General features: G+C 40.5%; 1 protein-coding gene across 2 annotated transcripts; it reads left to right on the top strand.

The window, feature by feature from the left end:
• Positions 1–658: 658 nt before the first annotated feature.
• Positions 659–23,131, top strand: PLK4 (polo like kinase 4). 2 transcript variants are annotated; one of them, XM_043969466.1, is made up of 16 exons: positions 659–892; positions 1,515–1,610; positions 3,204–3,299; positions 3,397–3,511; positions 4,787–5,810; positions 7,451–7,545; positions 10,120–10,487; positions 12,688–12,792; positions 13,329–13,431; positions 14,863–15,012; positions 16,511–16,644; positions 16,728–16,819; positions 17,000–17,126; positions 18,521–18,661; positions 20,101–20,207; positions 22,194–23,131. In XM_043969466.1, the coding sequence occupies exons 1-16, from the start codon at positions 863–865 to the stop codon at positions 22,294–22,296; spliced, it is 2,886 nt and encodes a 961-aa protein (XP_043825401.1). In that variant the 5' UTR covers positions 659–862; the 3' UTR covers positions 22,297–23,131. The 2 variants fall into 2 exon arrangements, with proteins under 2 accessions (XP_043825401.1, XP_043825400.1); XM_043969465.1 differs by lacking the exon at positions 659–892 and adding an exon at positions 1,182–1,407.
• The last annotated feature ends 446 nt before the right edge of the window (positions 23,132–23,577 follow it).

Below are 23,577 nucleotides of genomic sequence, written 5' to 3'. Positions count from 1 at the left end.
GCCTCAGACACTTAACACTTACTAGCTGTGTGACCCTGGGCAAGTCACTTAACCCCAATTGCCTCTCTAAAAAAAATAAATAAATAAATGCTTATTGAATGGCTGGGCTGAATTATCGGGGGAACCTCGACAGGCCTGAGGGGCAACAGGGCAAATGCGCTGCGGGAAAGGCAGGGGCTGCATCACAGTTTGGGGCGGGTGGGCTTGGGCAACTCCCCGACCCGTCTACTGCTCTGAGCACTTTCACGCGTCTGGGTCCGCAGAAGGCGGTCCCGGCTCTGGGTTCAAATCCTTCGCCGGACGTGTGACCCCGGGCAAGCCCCTGTACCTCTGTGCCTCAGTATACATTAAGTACCTACTAGGTGCCACTCAAGACCTTTGAGGACTCCAGCCCTAGATGTCGGGTCAATCGATCCGTAAGCATTGATTAGGCGCCCGCCGTGTGCCAGCGCCGTGCTAAGCGCCGGGGAGTCCCGGGGCCTCTCCCGCGTTCCGCTGGTTCCTTTCCCCCGGTGCGCAAGCCCCGGCTCCGAAGGAAGAGCTCCCCCAGGGCTCCCGCACGCATGCGCGCTCCGGGCCTCCCGCTCGGGCACGCCCCACGCACGCTGACGTCCCTACGTACGCGCCAGCCTCGCTTTGACGGCAACGGGCGGAATTTTTCAAAATGGTTCTATGGCTGTGCCGCCCAGCCCCAGGCGGGACCTCGGAGGTGGCCGTGCCCGCCGCCGCCGCCGCCGCGTGGAGCGGCGGCCTAGGGAGCCGAGCCTGATGGGCGCCGAAGGCGGCCGGCTGCCTGGAGCGCCGCTTCCGAGGGACTGCGGGAAGGAGCGAGCCCGGCTAACGGCGGTGACAGCCCAGAAACATGGCGGCTTACATCGGGGAGAAGATAAAGGTGAGGGCGGAGGACGGGGAGGGGGCGAAGGGGCCGCGGCGAGAGCTCTGAGCCGAGCGGGCTGGGTCCGAGGGCCGGCCGGGCCCTAGGACTGGCGCGGGAGAGACCACTTAAGCGAGGCGGGGGCCGGCGGCTTCGGGCCAGACCACTTCCGAGGGGGCGGGGGGAGTGTGGGCCAGACCACTTCCGAGGGGGCGGGGGGGGAGCGTGGGCCAGACCACTTCAGGAGAGGGCGGGGGGGGGGGCGCTGCCAGTCTCCCGGGACTTCCGCCCCTGCTCCCGCCGCAGCTGCCGCCCTAGGATGCCAGGACCGCGGGGCCCCCGCCCCCCGTCCCTGGGGACGGCGGTTTCCTGGGCGCCAGCTGCGGCGGGAGCTGGGACCCCGGGCCTTGGTCCGCCGCCGGGGGCTAGAGGTGCTCAGTCTGCAGCGGCAGGAGCCCCGACCCTTTGCAGAGGCAGGAGCCCCGACCCTTTGGCGCATCATGCCCTGCCCCCGCGATGCCTCCGCCATCGAGGTGCGCCCCAGGCCCCCGTCACCCCCTCCCACGCCCCCCCCTGCACCCCTGCGCCCCCTTCCCCTGCAGAACCTCCCTGACACGACCCCTCTCTGTCTCTTTCTAAGGATTTCAGAGTTGGAAACCTCCTTGGAAAGGGGTCTTTTGCCTGTGTCTACAGAGCGGAGGCCATCCACACCGGCCTGGAAGTGGCGATCAAAATGGTAAGTGCTGGCACGGGCGGAGGAAGGAGTGCCGGGGTCAGTTAAAGTCTTGGAGAGCCGCGAACTTCAGGGTTCGTCCATAGGCGCAGGCTTCCACCTCTATCCGGATCCGTCTGTATCTTGTATACAGGAGGGGGCAGCTAGGCGGGCAGAGCACTGGAGTCGGGAAGACGTTGCTCTGTGACCCTGGACAAGTCACTTAACCCCTGTTTGCCATACTCCAGTAGAGCAAGAAATGCCAAGAAAGCCCCACGGAGAGTATAATCCATGGGTCACAAAGAGACTGAACAACAGCCGTCTGGTTTATGAGCAAGTACATGAACTTGGTTTGTGGAAAAGTGTATAGAGTCAGCTGTGGTGATTGGACAAATCTATTATCTGTTTCAAGGACCGAATTTCTTTTTGTAATTATTGTTTACTGACAATTTGGATATGTTTCCATATCCAAAGAATACAAAAAAGAGGATTGTTAGTGAAACTGAATCTCTATTAGTTAGAATTGTTATTTTAAATTTAACATGCTACTATCAGTTCTTTCCTGCTTATCTATGTCCTCTTCCATACTCCTTTCTGCTGCCTTCAGTATTTTTTCGATGCTTTATTGACATTTTTTAAGTATATAATTCATAAGAATTTTTTCTAAATGCCCACTTATTTATATTGAACCTGAAAATATAGAGTAATATAGGACTTTGGCCTGAAGGGACCTTACAGATTATCTAATCCAGTTTTTGTATTATACACCCGAGGATACTGAAGCCCTGAGAAATTGGGTGATTTGCATCTCTATTGTGAGGCAGGTAGGTAAAAAGTTGAAGAGCTGGGATTGGAACTCGGGTCACTGATTCTAAATCTGTTCTTTCTACTATACCCTTCTGCCAAAACTTAGTATAAAATCATACTGTCTCTCCTCCTTGGAGAACAAGTATTAAAAATCAAATCTAGAATCATCTTTTTTCTGAATGAAAGTGAGGGAGGATTTTCTTTTACTTTGATTTTTTTGTTTTCTTTTTACCCCTGTAGAATAGGTAACGTGTCTTATGTTTGATGGAGAGTTTTTGTGAGTTAGGAATGAGAAAGGCAGCTGGTTAAAATAATATAAAAAGGTAGGGCCGGGGCACCGGCAAAACCCTGAAGTTATAAAAAAATCCCATTTTTAAAAGCCTATTAGAGAAAAAAACTATTCCAAATTTTTTCCCTTCCCCCCACCCCAATCTGATAGCTAGATTTAAAACTGATTTCCTTGAAATGACCTGTCAGTGATTTATATCTAATATAATGTTGTTGAGTTGTTCAGTCACGTCCATCTCTTTGTGACCCTATTTGGCATTTTCTTGGCAAAGGTGCTGGAGTGATTTGCCATTTTCTTCAGCTCATTTTACAGATGAGGAAATTGAGGTAGACAGGGTTAAGTGACTTGCCTGGGGTTACACTGGTCAAATTTGAACTCAGGCTGACTCCAGCCCCAGCATCTTATTCACTGCAGTGCCACCTAGCTGCCCCTATCTAATAGAACATAAAGGCAGTTATTTTTACTCCATTTGACAGAACAAAATTTGCATTTAACATTGTCATTTGTCAAACATTTTTTAGATTGATAAAAAGGCCATGCACAAAGCTGGGATGGTCCAGAGGGTCCAAAATGAAGTGAAGATACACTGTCAACTGAAACATCCTTCTATCCTGGAGGTGAGAGGGCACCAGAAGGAGAGCAGTGGCTCCCAGTTGGGCGGGATTTCTCCCAGGAACCGTTTATTAGCTTATCATTCCTCTTTGTGTATTTCAGCTTTATAACTACTTTGAAGATAGCAATTATGTATATCTGGTATTAGAAATATGTCATAATGGAGAAATGAACCGGTATCTGAAGAATAAAATGAAACCTTTCTCTGAAAGTGAAGGTATGCTTTTCATAAAATTGGACATGATATAACACTTTGATATTTGGTGCTGTTCTTATTAAGACAAACTCAATTTTGTGTGGTTTGTTTTGAGACAATAGCTATTTCCCAACAAATCCTCATTCAGAGTATTTTCCCTGAGAAAGCTTAATCAATAGCAAGAAGGGATGTGTTAAGGCACCCTTTTCTTAAAGACTAATGTATGTTTTAATTGGTCTTGAGTTATTTTTGCAAAAGTCACAATAATAAAACAATTTCAGTTTCTGGTCTGGGTCAGTAAAAGGACTTTTTAGAGGGCCTTTAATGTCTTAATTAGACTATATTTTATTTTATTTTGCAGGGCATTTGGGATTAAGTGACTTGCCCAGGGTCACACAGCTAGTAAGTGTTAAGTGTCTGAGGCCACATTTGAATTCAGGTCCTCCTGAATCCAGGGCCAGTGCTCTATCCACTGTGCCACCTAGCTGTCCCCTATTAGACTATATTCTTACACTTGGGGGGGGGGCAGTGAGGGTTAAGTGACTTGTCCAGGGTCACACAGCTAGTAAGTGTCAAGTGTCTGAGGCTGGATTTTAACTCAGATCCTCCTGAATCCATGGCTGGTGCTTTATCCATTGTGCCACCTAGCTGCCCCCTAGACTATATTCTCATAAAAAAAACCTTCTAAACCTGTTAGGTAAAGTGGGGTGGTGTGTTTGCTGGTTTGCCAGTGAAAGTCATGATTGCATCTGGCTTGGTGCTTAAAGTGCCCCTTCACTGTGACCTGTCATCCAGGTAGAGGTAGGAAAATATAGAAAATGCCTCTGATGATTTCATGTCAATATAATCCTCTTCACATTTTTTTTAACCTACTGCACTTTTAAAGCTAACAGAATATCCATATGTCATTTAAGCCTCAGCAACCACTAAAGTAAGGCAGATGTTATTTTTATTTTATAAATGAAAAAACAGTCTCACATTAGTTAAGTGACTGGTTTAAGGTTACATGATTAGTAAGTAGGAGAGGTGGGACTAAAATTCAGGTTTTATGACTCCTATCAAGAGAAGTCATCCCTACAAGAGGGAATTACTGATTTCTTGATCTCATAACTCCTCATTTCTTGTTGCCATCTGGGACAAAGTTGTAGTATTTATGTTGTGTTTGTATGATATTGTTAGCGATGGCAAAGCTATAAGCCAATGTTTTAGAACGAATAACTGTAGTCCTACTTTGCCATCTTATTGTGTGAATAGGGATTTTTCTGGTATTGATTTTTTTTTTTTGCCTCCAAATAGTTCAACAATTCATGCACCAGATCATCACAGGAATGTTGTATCTTCATTCTCATGGTATATTACATCGGGACCTCACACTTTCCAACCTCTTACTCACACGTAATATGAATGTCAAGATTGCTGATTTTGGTCTAGCAACTCAATTGAAAATGCCAAATGAAAAGCACTATACATTATGTGGAACTCCTAATTATATTTCACCAGAAGTTGCCACAAGAAGTGCACATGGACTTGAATCTGATGTTTGGTCCCTAGGGTGTATGTTTTATACATTACTTATTGGTAGACCCCCTTTTGACACTGACACAGTCAAAAACACATTAAATAAAGTGATATTGGCAGATTATGAAATCCCGACATTTTTGTCTCAAGAGGCCAAGGACCTTATTCATCAATTGCTTCGTAGAAATCCAGCAGAACGTTTAAGTCTGTCTTCAGTGTTGGATCATCCTTTTATGTGTCGAAGTTCTTCAGGGAGAATTAAAGATTCGGGCACTGTAGAAGATTCAATAGATAGTGGACATGCTACAATTTCTACAGCACTTACTGGGTCTTCCAGTGCCAGTATAAGTGGTTGTTTACCAGACAAGAAAAGACTGTTGTTTGGTCAGCCACTTCCAAATAAAATGACTATATTTCCAAAGAATAAGAATGTGAGTAATTTTTCATCTGGTGATGGAAGCAGTTTTTATACCCAGTGGGGAATTCAAGGACAAGAGACCAATCATAGTGGCCGGGGAAGACTGCTACAAGCTACTGAAGAAAGGCCACATTCTCGATACCTACGCAGAGCCCACTCCTCTGATCGTTCGGGTACTTCTAGTGGTCATTCTCAAACCACGCCACCCACTGTGGAGCGCTGTCACTCAGCAGATATCCTCTCAAAGCCCAACAGAAGGGAATGGCCTGGAAGTGAGGAGAGATTTTCACCTGCTGACAGTGATGCCAACATTTTTCGAGTCTTTAAAGAAAATACTTCAAATATCCCTGGCTCTTTTGAAAGACCTGATAAAGATCAAGCACAGTAAGATTAGTTCTTTCTGCTCTCTTACAGTTATTATCAATAATTCCTATTCAACAAGCACTTATTGAGCCTATTAATGTTCTAGTCACCAAAGGGACAAAGACAAGAAATGATAGTTGCCTCTTCCCTCCAGGAGCTTACAGTCTGCTAGAGGGTGTAGACAGATGATTAAAGGGAAATACTTAGGAAATCAGTACTAAGTAGTTTGATGGGATAGGAAACACTACAAATCAGGCCTGAAAGGCCTTGTGTGGGAGGTGGTGCTTGAGCAGGACCTTGAATGGATCCACTGGATTGCAAGAATCCATTTGCAAAGAACCTTTCCTGGTGCCCTGTAACATTAGTGCCTTTCTCCTGAGATCATCTCCAGGATACGTCTTGTTTACATGCGCGTTGTCTCCCTCAACTAGAAAGTGACCTTCTTGAGGATAGGTACTGTTTTGTGGTGTGGTGCCTGGCACCTAGCAGCCTCTTAACATAGTTGTTGGCTTGGCATGAGGCAACAACGAGGAGAAGGTATTTCAAGGATATGGGGAAGCCCATATAAAGGTATGGAAGCCTAAGGCAGGATGTCTTGTATGGTGACCATTTTGGCTGGAAGGTAGAGTTCACGTGGGAAAGTATTGTGTGGGCAGTCTGGGAAGACACACTGGATCCAGGCTGTGAAGAGCTTTCAATGCCAACCAGAGGAGATTGTATTTGTCTTAGACACAGAAAAGAACTACAGGTGCTTTGATGACATGGTGAGATCCATGCTTTAGGAAGGTCAGGTTAGCATGAAAGGTGGGAGTTACAGAGAACAACAGAGCTTTGTGGAGTGGTCCGCCAAAGAGAGGTGTATGGTAAGGGTCTCAGCAAATCTAGCGGCTGTGAGACTGAAGAAAGGACAGAGGCAAGAAAAGTTAGAATCGATAGGATGTGGGGCGGGGGAAGTGTTTGTGAGGATTGAGAGAGGCTGAAGAAAAAGATGATTTTGAGGTTGAGACCCTGAGTGACTGGGAAGATGGGAAGGCTTTGTGGGGAAAGATAATGAGTTCCATTTTGGATGGACTGAGTGTGAGGTGCCAGTGGGCCGCCGACACTGTTGGGAACAGAGGAGCTCACTTAGAGAGAAATGGGAACACAGACAAGGGTGATGAGTTCCTTTATTCTCTGTCCGTTGACCTTTACGTGTCGTGCTGGTAAACCGAGAAGACACCCTGCTAACCTTGTGTTTTGACCTCCCGCCCAACACTTTTCTGGCTCAATTCTTAGTGCATCCCGCTCCCCCACATTACTGAGCATTTACTTCATGTTCCACATTCTTAATTTTGTTAGGTTCTTTTTGACATGCAGAAGATTATTTTTAGCTGTATTTTTGTGTTCTTTTCTATATTGACAAACCAAGATAGTTTCAAAAAGGCCTTTCCTGATTGCTTCCATTGTTAATGCCTGTTGTTCCCCCAGCAGACTATAAACTCACTGATGGTGGCTTCTGTTGCAGTTTGTTCTTTGTCTTCCCACTGCCTGACACTGCACATATAAGTGCTTGTTGAAATGGAGAAAAATGATTTCTCTTGCAAACGTTCTTCTTTCAAATGAAAGTATTTTCATGTTGATTTTTGCTGAATTGTGAAACCATTTGTTTTATTCCACTCCAGTCCTCTCCATCCAGGAAAATCTGCTTTTCCATTTTCAGACCAGGTATCTCAATTGGAAACAGTTCAGCAGTGGTTTGGAAACTTGCAAGCAAATGGTAAGTATATGTGGAACATGTTCGTAGGACTCTTGAGTTGGGAGGGACCAGAGCTCATCTAATCCAGCCCATCCCTGACAGGCTGCCATCCAACTTTTGTCTCCCATGAAGAACTCACTACCTACCATTCCGTTCAGAGCAGCTTTAATTATTAGGAGATTTTTCCTTATGTGGAGCTAAAGAGTCTCTCTGTACCTCACTCCCATTGGGCCTACCCTTGAGGTCAGATAAGTTTATTTAGTATGTGTTCTCTTCCACCTGATAGTCCTTCAAATACTTGTTCTCCCTAAGGCTTTTTTCCTCCAGTTCCTTCAGCCAGTTTATGTAGGGCATCATCTCTAACTGTGCCACCATTCTGATCAATGCCCTTCCCAAGATCTGGCAATTGGAGTGCGTGCCAGCACCACGTGTTACCTCCGCAGGACTATCTTGTCCCTGCTTTGGGTACTGTGCTCTTCTTGATGCAGCCTATAATTAATTACATGAGCTTTTTTGGCCACTGCGACCCACTGTTGACTCATGTTGAACTTGGGATTCATTAAAGCCCCCAAAACTCTTGACCTGAAATGTTGTCTTGCTAAGCCTGCCTCACCTTATACTTGGGAGTGAGAATGTAGGTAGAGGAACCCGGTCCCTGACCCAAAAGTAGCATCCTGGCTCTGCTACTTAGCAGCTTTTCAACCTGGGACAAGTCACATGGCCTCCCTAAGCCTTCCTGTTATGTAAAATGAGTTGGACTGGATTTCTAAGGTCTCTTCCCACTCTAATGTTCTGTTCTTTTAGTCTAATGACCCAATAGAAAGGGATTTTAAAGACGGGATCACCATGTAAATGGCAGTGACCAACAGTTTAAAGTAGAGTACAGCTCAAAGTTTATAGGCAGGATGTTGTGTGAGGAAGGCAATTGTGGATCCCTAATGGAAGTGGGTAGGGCAAGACAGGCCAGGCAGGGCACAGAGGGAAAAATCTATATGTGCAAGTGGTGGGAATGGGGATGGAAGAGAGCATTAAATGTCTCTAAAAAAAAATGTCCCTTTCTCCACCTTACATGTGGAAGAAGATTGTGCCTATTACTTATATGGTGCCAAGTAAACTTAAATTTTTCCAGTAGAAGCTGATATGACTGTCTTAATCCCCAGATGGTACAACGGTACACTAATTAGCCGTGGATTCTGCTGTAGCCTAAGCATATATTTAAGCATCTGCCATTCTGTTATTATTTTAATGATTGAAAGGTAGGTGGGATGCTGAGCATTTTTTACTGGAGAACAGGACAGACCCCCAGAAGGGTGTGATGGGAAGAAATCAAATGGGTCACAGTGATTAAAAAAGAAGCAGAAGGAGAGGAGGAGATCCTGCCGAGTATTATATTACCTGCTGGACAGAAGTTGTATGTAATGAGCATGTAATTTAAGCAGGGGTCTAAACAACACAAATTTGGATCCATTCCTATTCTTTATATATATACATTTTTTTTCCAATATCCCAAAAGGGAATTAGTTTGTCCATGTACAGCTGTTGGGGCGAGGAATACAGCTTTACATAATTGTTTATATGGCTATCATCTATCTTAGTCTTTTAAAATACAATCTTCAGTTAACATCTTCATTGAAATGGAAAAACAAAACATTCATTTTATTTAGTAATAGGATAGCTGCTGCATTTAAAAAATATATTGTTTAATGTAATCCATCATTAAAAGGAGAGGGAAGACATGAAAGACTTCAGAGAATTGATGCTGTGTGGAATAAGTAGAACTAGGAAAACAATTTATGGAAAGAAACTAATAATATGAAGAAAAATAACTCTGTGAAAGAATTAAGTAGTCAGATCAGTGCAATGAACAATCATGATTTAGGGAACTACAGGAAAAAAAATTACTTCCATATAGAAGTTATGGACTTAATAGGAAGAACAAGACATATATTGCAGATATGACCAATGTGGAGTTTTATTTGGTAGTATTGGTCATATTTTTATGAAGGTTTTCTTTGACTTTTTAAATTATTTGTTTGGGGGAGCAGTGAGAATGAGAAATGATGAATCCTTATACAATTAAATTTTGAAAAATTGGTTTAAAATTTTTTTTAGGGCGGCTAGGTGGTGCAGTGGATAAAGCACCCGCCCTGGATTCAGGAGTACCTGAGTTCAAATCCGGCCTCAGACACTTGACACTTACTAGCTGTGTGACCCTGGGCAAGTCACTTAACCCCCATTGCCCTGCAAAAAAAAAAAAAAATGAACAAAAACAAACAAACAAAAAAATTTTTTTAAAAGGGAGGGAAAACACAATAGGTAATGATGATTTTTTTTAATATAGTGAAGGTTTTAAATAAACTTTGAAAGATTGACTCGTGTATGGCATGAGGGAGATGGTTCCAGTCATTCACTTTAAGAAATACTCTTAAGATCTTCATTTGAAAACTAATAAATGCTTGTGTAAGAATTACTTTTAAAATTCCATTGATTGCAACAACATTTTTAAGCCCCTATAGTGCATATACTGTATATATTTTTTCCATAAAGCTAAAATAGTTTTATATTAACTCTTTTATTGTGTATGGTTTTTTAAAGCCCAGTTAAGAGAGCCCACTGCTCCCATCAGCATTAACTCAAGCAGAACTGTCCAGGGTCATCCAGATTTGCAGGACACAAGGAGAAATGCATGGACTGACAGGATGGCTAACAGGGATACAGATGCTTCCGACAATTCACGTTGTGTCAAACAGCCAAATACCATGAAATATATGCCTGCGTGCCACCGTGAACCTGAAACCATTCAGCCCGTGCCTGTGTTTGGCTCCCATCCTCTTTCCGACCCAAGCAAGTCTAGGGGCATGGAGCCACAAATGGGCTACCAGAAGTGTACATTGCGGAGTGTGACCTCTCCTTTGAATGCCCATAGGCTAAAGCCCATCAGGCAAAAAACAAAAAAAGCAGTGGTACGTCTTCCATGTTCTAAGTGTGTGTCCATTAACCAGAAGAGCATAATCAACAATCGACACGATGTCTCATTGAACACATTGTTGCTGATAGTGAAACATGGTGTTGGGGATATTTTCTTATATCTTGAAGATGTTTGTGACAACTCTGCCTTTCTCTTACTCCAGGTCTTAGGTCAAAGTCATTGCTTCTCCTGCTCCACCACATGAAGAGATGGTGGTGATGAAGGAGATACTTAATTAGACAGTGGTTCTGCTTCTTGGATAGTTTAGACTTGGGTTGTCAGTTGGGGATGGGAAATGTTAAATTTTCAAATTCAGTTCCACGAGTATGTATGAGACACCTACTTTGTCCCAGTCACCGCTAGAGACAACTGTGATTACAGCGAACAGCTTCTGAAAATAGAGATAACATGCTTGCTGTTAGTATATTTTTTGAATCAAAAGAGCCATTTCATCTGATAATGATATCAGACTTCTGAGTTATAAGTGATGCTTTTGTTAAATATCATTATCATTTCCCCCGTAGAATCTTCCCTTCTAACAAAGAAAAAGATTTGGAGCACACTGGTCCATGTCCAGTGAGCGTGTCTGTGGTATCCTATGCCTGTGGTCCATCTGGATGGTCACAGGGTTACAGCATCATCCAATCGAAGGACCTGAATTTCAATACTAGCTCCGCCATTTATCACTTAGGTGACCTTGGGCAAATCATTTACCTGCCCTTCCCTAGCCTCAGTTTTCCTCATCTGAAAAACTAGAGAACCTCCAACAGGGGTTGCACTAAATGAATGGCTTCTCAGAACTATTCTAGTTATAGATCTGGGTTGCTGTCGAATGTCCTATGAAGGAAAGTGTTTCAACATTGGTTCTTTGAGATCGAGATTGGTCATTGGGTTCATCTGAATGATGCTTATCTTTTTTAGTGGTCACTGTGTATGTTGTTGCTGTTGCTTTCTTTGTTCCGCATCAGTTTATCTATAGGTCTTTCCACATTTCTCCAGATTTTTCATGTTTCTCTTTTTTAAACAGTTGAATAATATTCCATGCTGTTCACTCAGGGTTGTCATGAGAATCAGATGAGATATTTGTAAAGTACTTAGCCCAGGGCCTGGCACATAAATGTTAGCCCTTATTATTATTTACAAATGTTAGCTGCTGTTATCATCATGATTATTCCATCATAGTTTGCTTAACCACTTCCCAATCAATGGACATCAACTTCATTTTCTTGCTCAAGAAGTGTTGCTATGACTATTTTGCTAGAAATGAAAACTTCTCTGTCTCTGGCTTCCTTAGAGTATATACCAGATCGTGTTGTGTCTCTTTCGGCCCCATTTTAGTCACTTTAGTCATTACAAATTGATTTTCAGAAGAGCTGGATCAATTTATACCTCCAGCAACAGTATAGTAATGTGCCAGGCTTCCTGTGGTTTCTTCATTGTTGAATGTTTCAGTCTTTTATCATTGCCAGTTTGCTTGGCATGATGGGAAACTTCAGTTATTTTAATTTGCACTTATGTTTTAGTGATTTGGGGCTTTTTTGCCCCTTAGAGTGGTTAATAATTTTCGTTTCTTTTTTTGAAAACCATTCATATCTGTGGACCACTTATCTTTTGAGGGACTTGCATAATATATGTTATTTGATTGCCCCCAGAAAAATAAGCTACAAAGTAAATTATTGAAAGTAAACTTTTCTTTTTAAAGCTTATTGTTAAAAAAAATAGAAAGTCATCATAGATGAACTAAAACTTCATTCTGGTATTTTGGCTCCTAAAATTCTATAAACATTTTTTGTCTTTTCCTAGTGAATAGTATATGTCCCATAGAGGACCCCTTTATTTTCTCTCTCTCATTCTCTCTTAGACCTTCTTTGTTTCCTGTTGCTTGGCTGGGCTTGCTCTTCTGTTGTTCTCTTTCCCCACCCCTCCTTCTGTCACCTTCTTTCCCATTGGCTGTTTCTCACCTGGCTGTAGCTGCTCCTTCCTGCTTCCTCTTTTAAATGGTTGGTCCCCTGGTGGCACAGGCTGATACAGGGAACACGGGAGCAGCTGCACTTAGAGATGAGTTTGGCATTATTGTGGTCGCCTCCCATGGTAAGATACAGCTAATATTTCATTTCTCTTTTATGTGGCTTTGTAAAGTGTGTGAGGCCCTCCCCAGAAGCCACAGAGAAACGCTTTTGATTTTTGGTTTTTAGGTGAGTATACTTGACACAGAAGAAGTGTGTGTGGAACTGCTGAAGGAGGTTGCCTCCCAAGAGTATGTGAAAGAAGTTCTTCAAGTTTCCAGTGATGGAAATTCGGTAATGTCCACCATCTTTATTACTTAGCCATTTAATCAGTTACAGGGAGAAAAGCCTTTCAGTGGAAAGCTAAGGTGGTATCTTAAAAACCTTTTTTTTCTCTCAGGTTTCCTCATTTGATTTATTTTGTGGGGTGCCGAGACTTCTGGAAAGATATTTATTCTGTAATTTGTTTAAAATTAAACAGCAACTAAACTCTGAACAAAAGCAGTGGATTATGATGGTACTTAGAGACATCACACTTTTAAAAGTGAGGTTGCCTGTAGTAGCTGCAGCAGTCACTCTTAACCTATTGTGCCTATATTCAAAGATGGTTGGTTGTGTGGGATTAACTGATTTGTTTATTTTTGTATAATTTATTGAATCAGTTTATCAATAAAAACATTTAATTGTAGAAAGAATACTTCCAGAGTACATTTAAAATGTTATAGTAGGAGTAGGGGAAACTACTGGTTGTATCAATTTCAGTGACCTTTACTTAGACCATACATAGTCTGTTGGCTAAGAATATGAAATTCTGATTTTTATTTTCACAGATCACCATTTATTATCCAAATGATGGAAAAGGTTTTCCTCTTGCTGATAGACCACTCCCTCCTTCTGAAGACATGGCTAGGTATAGCTTTGATTCTTTACCAGGTATGTCATTTTCTTTCTGAAATACCCTTGCTGGATAGATATAGCAGGTTACATAGTTCATTAAAAGAAAAATTAATAAAAATAATAATTGCCCATATCTATATAGCTCTTTGAGGTTTATAAAGTACTTTTACTCAAATTATCTTGCTAGATCATCTTAGTAGTTCTGTAAGATAGGTATGAGTGGTATTCATGACTGCCAGGTATAGTTCAGGTATCTTTCTTCTACATAATACCGTGTGTGTGTGTGTGTGTGTGTGTGTGTGTGTGTGTGTGTGTGTGTGTGTGTGTGTGTGTGTGTGTAAAAGTGTAAGAGGAAATTTACTGTAGATGTAGCTGGGCCATACCTAGTGATACATAATGTATCTATCTCACTTCTTTTAGTGATGGTCTTTGTAATAGGGTTTTGTTTTTTCACTAATTAAAAATTAATTCTAGAATAAATGCCATAACATTCCATGAAAAGAATTTAATTTGTCCAAATTCTTAGTAGTTGTAGTAAGTGATTAGTCTTGGTTCTGGAGAAGAGATAATGAAACATACCTCCCTTCTTGGTAAAGGGAAATAATATTTCTTTCTCTCTCTCCTTTGATTTGTTTTTTTGGGTTGGGTTTTTTTTGGTTTTGTTGTTGTTGTTGTTGTTGTTGTTGTTGGGGGGGGGTTGGGGCAGTGAGAGTTAAGTGACTTGCTCAGAGTCACACAGCTAGTGTCAAGTGTCCGAGGCCTCAGGTCCTCCTAAATCCAAGGCCCATGCTTTATCCACTGTGCCACTTAGCTGCCCCTCTCTTTCTCTCTCTGACTTGGGTACATGTGTTTGCTTTCCGTTGGTGAGGAATTAAGTTTATTTTCCTTGGCCCCAGAAAGCAGAACTGAGACTCCTGGGTGGGAGTTATAGGGAGACATGTCAGCTCAGAGAAGGAATTTTCTAATAATTAAAGCTCTCACAGATGGGAGGGGTTGTTGCCTTGATATTGATAGTAAGATGTGCTGGTGTTCAGAGGGCTTCAAGGAGACCCATTTGCTGGGAGTCATGTACAGTGAATTGTTAAAACAATCCTCAGCTCAATGCCTCCATGTTTGCAATATTATAACAATTGATTTAAGGATATATTCTTTAAAAATAGTAAAATGCAGATTCCACATTACCTTTGACACTCAAAAGACTGCTAATGTGTTAGCTGCTTTGGAATCGTACTATGCAATATTTTGCCTTGTTTCATATTAGTGGATTTGGGAATGTTTTGTTTAACCAGAAGTTTTATGTTAATGTGATACATATACTAACTTCTGAACCTGGATGTTCAAAGAATAGCAGGAATAATCATGAAATTGCAAGACTTTTTGCAGATGCTCTATGTCATTCCAGTGGTATTTCTCCCAGCAATTAATGCATACTGTTGATATTTCTTTCTTATCCCTTCACCCCTGCAGAAAAATACTGGAGAAAGTATCAGTATGCTTCCAGATTTGTACAGCTTGTAAGATCTAAAACACCCAAAATCACTTTCTTTTCAAAATATGCTAAATGCATTTTGATGGAGAATTCCCCTCATGCTGATTTTGAAGTTTGGTTTTATGATGGTAAGCACTCACTTAAAAAAGTAATAATGCTGTTTTCTTTAGGGAATATACCTGTTTATTATGTTATGAAATATAACAGAACCCTATTATAATGTAACTTGTTAGTGTACATACAACTCATACCAAACATGTGCCATGTCATGTGTGTGTTAATGTTTATTGATAGTTGAAATGAGTAAGGTAGATGAAGCCCCATTTTTTGCTTTTAATATAAAAATACAGTTATCCCTTCCATATCACAACTTTCCCCATTGAGATTTTGATGTCATGGGTTGACATAAGAAATTAAATAGGAATTTGGGGGCAGTTTTGCAGAAGCCACAGATAACACACAACACAGGAAGAGTTTAGAAATTCAGAAATGCATAAAATATATCTATTGTATTGTATAACATCAACCCAACTTTTACAATAAGGTACTATAAACACTCCACAAAAGAAAAAGGAAATACTCAGACTCTCTGGAATGGGAAGGCCAGAAAATTTTATGTGGATTTTCCAGATTGAAGGAACACTTCTAATTCCCTCATTGTGAAAGGGATAACCGTAAATCGAAATATGTCAGAGCTGACAAAATATTAAGTGTGGTTAAAGTATATTTTAAATTTTCCCCCAATTTGAATTTCATTCCCTTTAAGTCTCCTTGTCTTTTCTCTCAAAAAAAATGGTGCAGGGATGATCAGATAGCTTTCACAGACCAAGTCAATCCTTTGAGGTTACCTGTCTTATACAGAGTAGAAACAGCTGAATGTACACAGCAGTGCTTAGAAGATAGGCAGTTTTATGAGTGCTAGCTACTTTATCCACTGGTGCAGCTGTCAGCCCCTCCAGCAGTTTGGGAGGGTTGCTGGGCCTGTATCCGTGTTGGTAACAGCTATCTCCAGGGTTATTGGACATGTGGCCCTGGGAACATTGCTTCAACCCCACGTGTTCTCTAGGCCAGAGGTATCCCAGCTGCAGAGCTCATACAGAATTCCTGAGTGTAGGGAGGCCAGGTGAAATGAAATAAAAATACCCTACAATGCAGATAATGTTCATTTGTGGTTTTCTAAGGGGGCATGTCGCCTGTAGGAATCCATTTCTCTCTGAGCTTGATATCCCTGCTCCCGACTGCTCTTTTTTTTGCGGAGGCAATGAGGGTTAAGTGACTTGCCCAGGGTCACACAGCTAGTGTCAAGTGTCTGAGGCTGGATTTGAACTCAGGTCCTTCTGAATCAAAGGCCAGTGCTTTATCCACTGCGCCACCTAGCTGCCCTCCCCCTCCCCCGACACTGCTCTTTAAAATTAAGTTGCCAGCCTGCATTGTGTCCTATACCAGTGAAATCATGGCATCAGCCCCTATCTCTATCTCTAGTGCAATACAGCAAGCTTTAACAATCTGACCAACAGGAAAGAAATGGCATGTTTTCCCAAGGGCAAAATTGTACGTGATCTTTCAATGAAAAAATCTTGCAGTTCTTTGAAAAATGGCTTTAAAAGGTTTGTTCTTTTATTAAAGGAGCAAAAATACACAAAACAGAAGACTTAATTAATGTGATTGAAAAATCCGGGAAATCCTACACTTTGAAGGGAGAAGCTGAAGTTGATAGCTTGAAAGAAGAAATAAAAATATATGTCGATCATGCTAATGAGGTACATATATACTTTTATGTTTACACTTTTAAAATCCTCTTAGCATTGGTGAAGTAGTGACAAAAGTTCTTTGTTTTAAACAGGAACATCGTTTTTGCCTTGGACTGGAGTCTGTTCTTGCAGTAGAAGAAACAAAACACGGAAGTGTTCCCTTATTTCCTATAATCATTGGAAGGTACATGTAGTTTTACAAAATGATGAGCCCTTGCTGCTAAAAATGTCGTTCTTTTAAGTTAACTGAGCAAAAAACGTATTGTCCATATTTCAGGAAAATAGTTGACACTTTAATTTTTCAGGTGAGCAAAGTTTTTTTTGGAAAAAAATGTCTACTTGAAAAACTTTTTTCTCTCTTCAGAAAGCCAGGCAACCCTGTTTTCCCTCAGGCTGTGGCCCCTCCAACTTGCGTGGATCCAAATTCTTTAGGGAAAGATACAGCATTATTAAATAGGATGGTGGTAAGCAGTTTGGCGTCTTCAAACCAGGTACCTAACACTAGTCCTTCAGTAAGTCAGTTATTTCTACTGTACAATATAAATACAAGTATGATAAACTCAATGACTGTATATAGTCTGGAGTCATTGTGGCGGATCATCTTTTTAAAAATCATTAGTTGGGGCAGCTAGGTGGCACAGTGGATAGAGCACAGCCCTGGATTCAGGGGGACCTGAGTTCAAATCTGGCCTCAGACACTTAATACTTACTAGCTGTGTGACTCTAGGCAAGTCACTTAACTCCAATTGCCTCACCAAAAAATTAAAAATTAAAATCATTAGTTGGGGGGCAGCTAGGTGGACACTTACTAGCTGTGTGACCCTGGGCAAGTCACTTAACCCCCATTGCCCGCCCCCCCTCCCCCCAAAAAAATCATTAGTTGATTATCCTCAGGACTGTGCTAAGGTCAGCTCATACTGGCTCCTAAAAGCTAGATTGCAGAATTTCCAGTGTGAGCATTTACACCTCAAAAATCAGCAAACACTACAAGTCAGGGCCTAATTTATTGCATTGTTGATTGTTTATACTTAAGAAGGTGACTGGGCAACTAGGTGGTGCAGTGGATGAAACACTGGCCTTGGATTCAGGAGGACCTGAGTTCAAATCTGGCCTCAGATACTTGACACTTACTAGCTTTGTGACCTTGGACAAGTCACTTAACCCTCATTGTCCTGCTGAAAGAAAGAAAGAGACTGAGAAAATATAAATAATGCTGATTATTAAACTTAAAGATGTGTTGTGTGCACGGTTTTTTTTTTTTTCCTGGAGAGCTAAGCATTTACCAACACACCACATGAAAATTGAATGACAATGATCTTTTACAAAAGGCCTCCATTTTATAACAGGAAATAAGAGTATTTAATTTTGATACTTTTTTGTTTAAACATTTATTGGATAATTAGGGATAAAATGAAAGGAAAAAATTAACATTAAAGCTACCAGTTTCCAAATTATTTGGTTTTTAGTTAATTGCAGGCCTTACATATACAAATAATTATGCTTTTAAAAATCAGATACTTTTCTGTTTTGTAAATGTAGATCTTCTGGTAAATTAACAAATATTCAGGTATTTGCCTCTATCCTAAATACTTAAATCTTCTGGAACAAAACCGTTATTAGTAACATATCTGACATGTCAGACATATCACCAATTTGAAGAACTTACCTTTAAGTTAAAAAGTGGCATTTGAGTGACTTGTACCTTGTGTGGTCATGCTTATTAACACCATGCAGGTTGCAGCATTGTCTGATGTTTTGAATTTCCAATAGCCTTAGAAAATTGTGCTGAGGTGGCTTGAGGGTAATAAAGACCCACCATTTTGTATATAAAAGTGCTTAGTGGGTCATGATGTGCTAAAAATAGTAATCTTTTACCTGTTTCTAGATTGTTTCACATGAAGGCTCAGGGTTGACAACAGCTGTGTCTGAAACAGAAGGGTCTTCTGCCAGCCCAAAAGATTATCTTCCAAAATCAGCCCAGGTTCTGAAGTCGGTTTTTGTGAAAAATGTTGGTTGGGCTACACAGGTGAGCAGTTAGCCAATAGGAAAATTATTTTTAAAATACTTCTTAGTATTATAAATTTCTTTTTGGCTTCATATTATAATTACATGTTTTACTGACAAATACTTCTTTCCACTAATATTAAGTCTTTCTGATTAAATTTAATTACATATGCAGAATGCTTTGTAGAAACGTGTATCAACACTAATATGTAATGCTATCATCAGGATTATTATCGTCACCATTAGCATTATTAGCCGCAGCATTAAGTAAGCTGGGGAGGTTGCATTTCTTATAGATAGTCTAACATTTGCCTAGATGATACATTTTCATATTTAGAATTATCAAAAACACAGACTTCAAGAGCCTCCTAGGCAATTTCCAGGCTACCCACTACCGTAGGAGTCTTTAATTTAGAATTAATGCATTTGGGACTTTTCATATGTTGTTGGTTTTATAGTACTGGGACATAAAGGACTCATTTTTTATGGAGGGAAATGTTTTGTTTTGTTTTTCATCTGTTCTGTGGTATTTTAAAACTTAGCCATCTTCTAGCTGTTCGACCCTGGGCAAGTCACTTAATCCTCATTGCTCCACAAAAACAACAACAAAAAATACTTAGCCATCTTCCTGTTTCAGATTGTTCAATAATTTCTTTGGTTTTCTGGCCAACAGAATAATTTTCACATTAAGCTATATAGTGGCGGGGGGAGCTAGGTGGCACAGTGGATAAAGCACTGGCCCTGAATTCAGGAGTACCTGAGTTCAAATGCAGCCTCAGACACTTGACACTTACTAGCTGTGTGAACCTGGGCAAGTCACTTAACCCCCATTGCCCTGCAAAAAAAAAAAGAAAGAAAGAAAGAAAGAAAGAAAAGCTATATAGTGACACATCTTTCATTTAGGAAGTGCCTTGGTCTTTCTTTATCCCACAACCATTGGATTTTTACTAAATAAATTCTACAACCATTGAAAGCGGTATTTAAAAAAAAGATTAAGTCCTTCTGCTATTTCTTTATGAGAAATAGTACTTTTTTTAAAGTTAGAAGTAGTATTAAGAGGTTCAATGTGTTTTTGGTTCATACGTGTATGAAACCCCGACTTTGTTGTTCTACTACAGCAACAAAATGCTTTCTGTGTCACCTAGCATGTAAGTGTAAGAGGAGAGGGTAAAAAAAAGGTCTTTTTTTAATCTTTTTTAGTCTTCTAGAATTCTAAGGATCCCAGATATAGATTAGTCTTTGGCCTTGACTTTTTAAAATTTAAAGTACCCTAATCTTGAGGTTTAGGGGAGTAACATTCTAGAGATGGAAATGCTCAACACAAAAAAACTTTTTTGTCACCTGGGTACTGTTTTTTCCTGCTATGTTCCTATACAATTTATTTCTAAACGCCATTATCAGAGATGCAAATATAATCCTCAAGTTCTTGTGTACTGAATAATACCAAACACTTGTTCCCAGTTAACCAATGGAGCTGTGTGGGTTCGATTTAATGATGAATCCCAGTTGGTGGCTCAGGCCGGAGTGCCCTCCATCAGTTACGTATCACCAAATGGCCAGACAACCAGGTGAGTCATTGAGGGCCTGCTAATTTCCAGATTCTTCTCAATTATCCTGTTTTCTATCCACATTATAGTTAATAAAATAGTCATTTTAACAGCATGTCCCTCATTAAGATGCTTTATCTTTGCATAATTTTATTCATAATTTGAATATTTTCTCAAAAATTAATGCAACGATGTGGCTATTCTCCTGTTCAGGTTTGGGTTTTTGGGTTGTGGGGTTTTGTTTGTTTGTTGCTTTGGGGTTTTTTTTTGCTGTCAATCTATTTATATAGCATTAGTCAGACATACAACTGCTTGAGACGCTGAAAATAACCTTGAGACAGAGTGACTGATTCATGAGTTGACCTGATTGCTTTCTAACATTGTAATTCTCTAGTCAAGAATGAAGATTTTAGATAAATGTTTGTGTGTTTTTTTCCAAGAGAGAAAATAGTTGAAAGGACTTTGTGAATTAAAGTACTGACTGAAAGTGTCCTTCTTTATGTTGGGGTTGTACCCAGTATGTTTGAGAAGAATAGAGAAATGGCAGAAAACAAGCCATTCCTTTTTTCAAGTTTTTGGTTTTTTTCTTTTTGTTTTGTTTTGGTTTTTTTTTTTAACAAAAACAACAACAAAAATGTATTGGGGGAAACACTAGTAAATGAATGGTCATCCAGCCTTTTCTTGAAGAACTCCAATGAGGTGGAACTCAATACTTCTGTATCTGCTCTCAGGTCTTTGGATTCTTCGGTCTATAATGTTTGACCTACAGAAGGTCACCTTTGTTTGCAGAGGTCACCAGTCATAGTCCAAGCACTCAGTAGAGACATTCGTTGGTTTCCTCGAAGTCATACTTTAAAAAGGCGGTGATGTCTTCCATCAAGTGCTTTGAGATTGTTAAGTGTACTTGAAAAACAGACCAGAAACTCCTGCCACTCAGCGTTTTCTTCTCCCGAGAAGTTTTGCTTATGGGTGTCTGAAAGGAAGGGAGGGCAAATCCCTTGACTCTGCAAAGAAATCTTCCCTTTTCTCCTGGTACCTTCCATAATCTAGTTTCTGTCTCTGACTGGGGAAAGAGGGTGATTACACACACTTCCTGGAAAGAGATTTCCAACTCCAGGTTACTTCCTCAGCCCTAGGTCCAGGGACAGTTTCTCAGCCCAAGCTATTTGAAAAGAGATCTCCCAGGGCCAGGAGGGTGATAAGGAAAGGGAGGTCAGTCTTACTTTGGGAGAGGTTCTCTTGGAGTTCTCAGGTTCAGACAACAGTCTGAGCCTGAAAAAAACCGTTTTTTAAAAATATTTATTTATTTTAATATTTCTCAATTACATGTGAAGATATTTTTTGAGTTCCAAATTCTCCCACCCTCCCCACTCCCAAAGCCAGTGAGTAATTTGATAATGGGTTATACATTACAATCATGTTAACTTTTTTCAAGTTTTAAACCATATTGTTAACTAAAAGAGTATTGTATTTTGGTTGTAAGCAATACTTTAAGCAAATTCCTGCTTTGTAAGGCACCAATACTAGAAAATACTTGGGAGACTTTTACTGAATGATGAAGATGCAGTAATATCTCATGAGTTGGGGGCAGCTAGGTGGCTCAGTGGATAAAGCACCAGCCCTGGATTCAGGAGGACCTGAGTTCAAATCTGGCCTCAGACACCTACTAGCTCTGTGACCTTGGGCAAGTCACTTAACCCTCATTGCCCTGCCTTCCCCCCCCCCAAAAAAAAAAAAAGAATAAATAAATGTATCAGGTCTGTAGAAAAAGGGAACAAAAACAGGTGTGTTTAATTTTGCTGATAAAGAAACGTGACAGATCGGGTTATTTGTACTATGGTTGATGGTATAAAATTCGTCTTTGTGTTTAATCAGTAACGTTTCCTATAATGACCTCTTGTAATACACTCATGAAGAAAACATGATCATTTTAGTATATGGTATAATTCTAATAATCAAACTGAGATGATGGCCTTATCTTTTCTTTACCTTTGTTGCTTTCCATAGGTATGGAGAAAATGAAAAATTACCAGAATACATCAAAGAGAAATTACAGTATCTGTCTTCCATTCTGTTGATGTTTGCTAATCCAACTCCTGGTTCTCACTGATTAAAAGAGTTCTTTTGGATGATATATGTTAAATAAATGACTTTTTGTTGGCTTGAAAGGAAGTGATTTCATTCATCTCAGTACAGCCACTTCAGAAGGCCTTTCCAGAAGAGGATTTTAATATGACTGCAATGCATGTATTTTAACCAGGCTGCAAAGTCAGAAGGAGACAAACCCATTTTGTAGGCAGTGTCCTGCTGCCTCCATATTTATGCCTCTGTATTTATGTATGTGTTGTGAAATGGAAGTGTGCACATTCTCTATGTAGGTGGGTGGGGGCTTCTTTGTTTTTCTTGTTTTCTCAGGCATGTTGGGAATCATGGAAAATTTGGTTTTAAGATTTTTAAACATGTACATAATTTGTATATATGTTACAACTAATGTAAAATTGTATACTTGTTTATATCTTTATTTTTGTAGCACCAAGTTTCTAATGAAACATTCCTACAAAAGCGTTTTGTTAAAAAAAAAAAGGAAAAACAAATAAATGCAGTGTTTCATTTAATTTGACATGTCAAAAAAAAAACCCAACCCAACAACTATAATTTTATTGTAGCATTTAAAATGAAGCAATTTGTCCATAATCTTTTTTTAAACTATGTCTATAAAGCAGTGTGTTTTAATGGTGGTTGTATATGTGTATATATTTTCTTTTTTAAACTGAAGGATTTTATGGATTATGAAAACAAAAGATGTTCAGAAGACTCTATTTTGGACTTTCTCTGTGTGTAATGGTTCCACTCATTAACATCTCCGTCATTTCTGGAACTCAACTGAAAAGCAGAGTTGAAAGAGACGGTTGCTCCCTGTTTGCAGGACTAGTAAAGTTCTGAAGTGTGTGTGTTTAATAGAAACAGTGTTCTGCGTTCTTTCTGGATGTCAGACAGTTGCCTCGGTTCTCCTGACCATTTTTCCCTTTCCAGAAGTGCCCTCTGGACTTCCCTCATGTCCAGCCCAAGGCCCACTGTCTCTGCAACTATTACACCCCAAAGAAGGAGGACTCTTCTCATTAGTCTTCTAGAAGATAAACTCCCTGAGGCTAAAGTCTTCTCATTGTCTATGTATCTCTGGGCGCACACTGTACTCTCCAAAACTAGGATGGGGACCTCATTAGGCAGTATGTACCTCACCCAATGGCTGGAGGGACATTTAATCAGGGATTTAGAAGGGATTCTGCTGTCAGATGAGAACTTTTCCAATTATGTCTTTCTTCATTTATATTTCAAAAACTAGAGCAATACATGTGAACGAAAAATAAATTTGGGGGAAAGATCCCGCCGC

This window comes from Dromiciops gliroides, chromosome 6 (assembly GCF_019393635.1).
Source record: "Dromiciops gliroides isolate mDroGli1 chromosome 6, mDroGli1.pri, whole genome shotgun sequence".
NCBI lineage: Eukaryota > Metazoa > Chordata > Mammalia > Microbiotheria > Microbiotheriidae > Dromiciops > Dromiciops gliroides.
This window is presented reverse-complemented; position numbering and strand designations above follow the sequence as displayed.